At 32.7% G+C, this 4,596-nt stretch overlaps 1 protein-coding gene across 1 annotated transcript in view; it reads right to left on the bottom strand.

Annotated features, from left to right (window-relative positions):
* The window catches only part of LOC104748773 (transportin-1-like), an 8,043-nt gene continuing 4,721 nt past the window's right edge, over positions 1,275-4,596 (bottom strand). Inside the window, exons 10-20 of the mRNA XM_010470368.1 lie at positions 3,123-3,206; positions 2,909-3,016; positions 2,668-2,769; positions 2,448-2,510; positions 2,295-2,372; positions 2,128-2,199; positions 1,934-2,058; positions 1,795-1,846; positions 1,643-1,711; positions 1,479-1,538; positions 1,275-1,358 (exon numbers count right to left, since the gene is read on the bottom strand). Of these exons, the coding sequence (XP_010468670.1) occupies positions 1,275-1,358; positions 1,479-1,538; positions 1,643-1,711; positions 1,795-1,846; positions 1,934-2,058; positions 2,128-2,199; positions 2,295-2,372; positions 2,448-2,510; positions 2,668-2,769; positions 2,909-3,016; positions 3,123-3,206 (897 nt within the window). The remainder of the gene's footprint in view (positions 1,359-1,478; positions 1,539-1,642; positions 1,712-1,794; positions 1,847-1,933; positions 2,059-2,127; positions 2,200-2,294; positions 2,373-2,447; positions 2,511-2,667; positions 2,770-2,908; positions 3,017-3,122; positions 3,207-4,596) is intronic.

Raw genomic sequence — 4,596 nt, 5'->3', positions numbered from 1 at the left:
CTTTTTTTAGACTACCACACAACTTGTTAACCCATCAAACTCCAAGAACAAAATCATTTCTTTTCTCATAAAATTTGTGAAATTCATGATTACCAGCATAGTCAACACATGCATCCAATTATTGACAATTTTATCCATATACTTATTTGGTTTTAGATCCACGCGTTTAGAAACTTCTCAAACCAAAATCCTTACTTGGTTTATAATATTTTAAAAACATAATAAAATATACTAATAATTATTTATTTAATATGAATCATATGATATATAGAAATATGAGTACACTATAAGAACATATTAATTATAAATAAATAATATCAATTATATTATATCATCAAAAATATCAACCGTATCATTTTATCAGATAATCGTAACCTTATATAACAGTAACCGCTTGAACCGTAACCGTATTTAAACGTAACTGTTTAACCGTTTATTAAATGGTTCTGGTTAAGGTTTAAAAAAATTTAACCATAACCGATGGTTAATAAACCGTAACCGTGACAGCTGTAACCCTGGTCATGCCTATGTATAGCTAATAAAACATGTGTGTTTGTCGTCCATCTTTCTTCTTTAAACCTCAAAATTTGACTCAAACATCAAATTAAGGTCTTGCGATGTCAATCCTTCTTCCTTAGACCCAAAAATAAAAAAAATTAATGAAAGAATATCAACTCATCTATAAAATCATACACAAATATAGGTTTTACAGCTCATAAGAAATAAAAATCACAAATGTAGATAAATAAGATAATTTATGTTTTACATCAATATTTATAATATTTTTTAATTTTAAAAGGTTTCAAAATATAAAATTTGAACCTTTTAAAAAGTTTCAATATTTCTAATATTTTTAACTTTTAAAAAATTTAAATTTAAATTTTATATTTATATTTAGACAATGGTTCAAATTTGTAGATATATTGTCTAAAAAATTTCTAGCCGATGTGGGATATTGTGTATAGTTATTTGATTTCCATAAATTAAAAATTTTTTTTTTCTAAAAAATTTTGGAAATTTAAAAAATGTTAATGAATAACATGTCAAATCATGATAGGTTGTTTAAAATAATTCTTAATATATAAAATTCTGGAGATTTTAGAAAATATTAATTAGTAACATGTCTTATCACTATTGGTTGTTTTAAATCCTAGGTGGACAGCCTTAGGAGCTTATAGCTCCTACTTTTTATTAGTATAGATTAGATTGTTTGCAATTAACATAATAAGCTTGAGCATATCTCTCTAACTAACCAGTGTATGTTCAATCAAATGTTACACTTTATATCTCGCAAGCCTTTCCTTTACAAGAGGATCTAGAGAAGAGATGTATTTCTCCCATGAACTTCTTCCCAGCATCTGAACCCAAAAGATTAAATCAAAGACATTAGTCATTTGACATAAAATGACTTCTAATGTACATCATGAGCAAGTGCCTGAAATTTTTAAACACTAAATTTCAAAATACTCATATCTTACATTCTTAAAGACGTTCAACACTTGGGAAACTTCTTTCTGTAAGTCCTCACTTTTTATTTCCTGTAATATATAAAGAAAAGGTTGTCACTTATGTATCATCAACCAATTATTCCAAACATTTGAAATTAACTCGAAGGGACATGGTTAGTTTTCTGTTAACTTACGTGCCAACTCGCAATGGCTTCACATATGAAATGACCTGAGTAAGCAACACCTGATGGATTCAGTTTAACCTGAATTTGTGCAGACCACTTGTTAAAATCAAACATTTTTTACATGTTTTAAACACAAACCAAAGGAGTAGAAAGGAAGATACCGCAGCACATAACCCTCTAAATGCATCTTCTTTCTTAGTGCCATCATATAACCTGAAAAATAAAAGTACGATAAAAATTGTTCTATGGAGCAAAATATAGGAGTGTGAACATTTCCCTTGAAAACGAAGGTTCACTAACTTTGACAATTTCTTGCACCATGGCTTCACGAAGTGCTCCATGCGCGGTGCAACTAGGTCTGGACGAATCCATGCTAGTCTCCCAAGTGTAATTGCACTGATCTCACCTAGTGCCTTATTGACACCCTGTTTAACAAGAAGATAAAATTTAGACATGGCCAAGATAGTCTTAAATTTATAACTGTGTAGAGTTACCTCTCCAAGTCGAAGAATCCAGCCAAGGGAAGAGACAACGTTCTCCACAATTGGTGATACTTCTTCACGAACCTGAAACATTGACTTACATCAGTGATCAGTCACGAGTCTGCTCTTAATAACCAGAAGCTTTAACTTCAATAACAGAAACAGTGTTTTAGTATTACCTTGACAGCTAATTCTCCGATGGCCCAACAAGCATTAGTCGTGACATAAAGGTTTTCTCTAATAACGTTTTCCCTGATCTGTACAAAAAAATATATACATATAGATACATTTAAGTACAATAGTTGAAGATATAATAAAACTTGGATACCAACCAGTTGCTGGCTTGCGATTTCGAGGAACTCACGGAGGCGGGGTTGTAGATAGACCGGCAATACCTGTCAGTACATGGTGGAGAAACGCTTTACTACAGTAATATAACTAGCAAAGGAGAGTCAAATTTATAACATATAATCTCACATAACATATATCCCCTTGTTGTTTACTTTAAATGAAAATATGTATAAACGACTTTGTATTTTGCAACTTAATTACTCTTGCAAGAGCGGCCATTAGGGCAAAGGCTTTTTCCCTGACATCAGCAGCTTCATCCATGCAATACTTGATAAGCATATCTCTTAAATTACTTTGTGAAACCTGCAACATAAGAGTCATGAATAAAATATATATCGGTTAGTAAAAATTAACTCAATACTAACAAATATGACCAGAGCAACTAAATAAGTTATCCACTAAGTCAGGACTTATGAGTACAACAACAAAAAAAAGTGAATACCAGTGACTCTATTTCACTCTTAAGCCCTCCAGCAAGGTCATAAAGAAAATCAAGTGAATGAATGATAAACTCTTTATCATACTGAGCCCCAGCAAGAGCAAAACCAACCTACAAACAAGAGAACCAAGTTTTGATCACACAAAAAAACAACAACATTGCGGCAGTTATGATGAAATATTGAAATGATTATATATCAAGCCTGTGACTGAGAAACCTTGGCCAGCTGTTGGATTTGGATGATATCCATGCATCTATGGAAAACATGCAGAGCAAATGGAGCGAATCGGACACCTAAAGCCTGAAACATTGAAACACATTTTTATGTTAGACATAAAGAATTCATGCTACAAAAACAGTCTAAATATTCCGTCAAGGTGAACTTGTCGAAACCTGAGCAATGGATCCGAAGCATTTTAGCAATGGGAATATATCTTTATCTGATATTGAAAGTTGTTGCAACTTTGAAATGAGTGGGGACATCAGATTCTCTAGATAACAAGGCTGCATAAGGGATGCATGTTAAATAGGGTAGCAAAATTTATATAACCAATAGAACGTAAATTTAAAAATATATATACTTCTCAAGTACTCCCTTAGTTTTCTATTCACTTACGTGCCAACTCGTAATGGCTTGACATATGAAAAAAAGTGAGCTGCCAACTCCTAATGGATTCATTATAACCTGAATTATTCCAGTACACTTTTGTAAAGCTCAAACTTGATTTACATGTTACAAGCACAACACAAATCAACGAGTAGAGAGAAAAATACCACTGCACATAACCCTCTAAATGTTTCTTCTTTTTTATAGGGATCATCGATCCTGAAAAGAGAGTATGATAAATAAAATATTGCTATGGAGCAAAACTAAGGAATCTGAACACTTCAAATCCAAGACAAAAAGGCTCACTAACATTGAAAATGACATGCACCATGGCTCAAAGTAAGAATCCATTTGAGGCGCGACGAGTTGTGGACAAACCCATGCTAGTCTCCCAAGGGTAATTGCACTGTTCTCGATTAGTGCCTTATTGTCCCACACCTTACAATTAGCCATACTCGTCAGATACTGCAGCTTATAAACATAGACATGGCCAAGAGAATCTTAAGTATATAAGTTGGTAGCTATAATCACCTCTCCATGTTGAAGAATCAAGCTTAGGGAAGAGACAACATTGGTCACGAATGGTGAGACTTCGTGACAAACCTGAAAGATTGAGTTCCTATAGTTCACAAGATTGTTTCTAACCAGAAACTTCAAGCATAATTAGCATAAATAGTATTTGGTATTACCTTGACAGCTAATTCTCCAATGGCCCAACAAGCATTAGTCGCGACATTAACATTTTCTCTTATAACGTTTGCTCTCTATTCAGAACATAGATACATTTCAATACAATAGAAGAAAATAATAGGTATAGTAACAGTAAATTGGATACCAAGTACCAACCAGTTGCTTGCTTGCGATTTCGAGGAACTCACGTAGGTTGGGTTGTATATAGACCGGGTATACCTATCAGTGACCGCAAAAAGCATTATGACACACACTAATATATATAGCAAAAGAGAGTCAAAATTATAAAATATAATCTCACATAACTTCCTTTTAATTAGTTATGTTAAATGAAAATATATATAAACGACTTTGTATTTTGCTTCTTACTCTTGCAAGAACTCCCATAAGGGTA

The sequence above is a fragment of the Camelina sativa genome, chromosome 15, assembly GCF_000633955.1.
Source record: "Camelina sativa cultivar DH55 chromosome 15, Cs, whole genome shotgun sequence".
Taxonomy (NCBI): domain Eukaryota; kingdom Viridiplantae; phylum Streptophyta; class Magnoliopsida; order Brassicales; family Brassicaceae; genus Camelina; species Camelina sativa.
The sequence above is the reverse complement of the archived record's forward strand: the minus strand, read 5'-3'. Positions and strand labels throughout refer to the sequence as shown.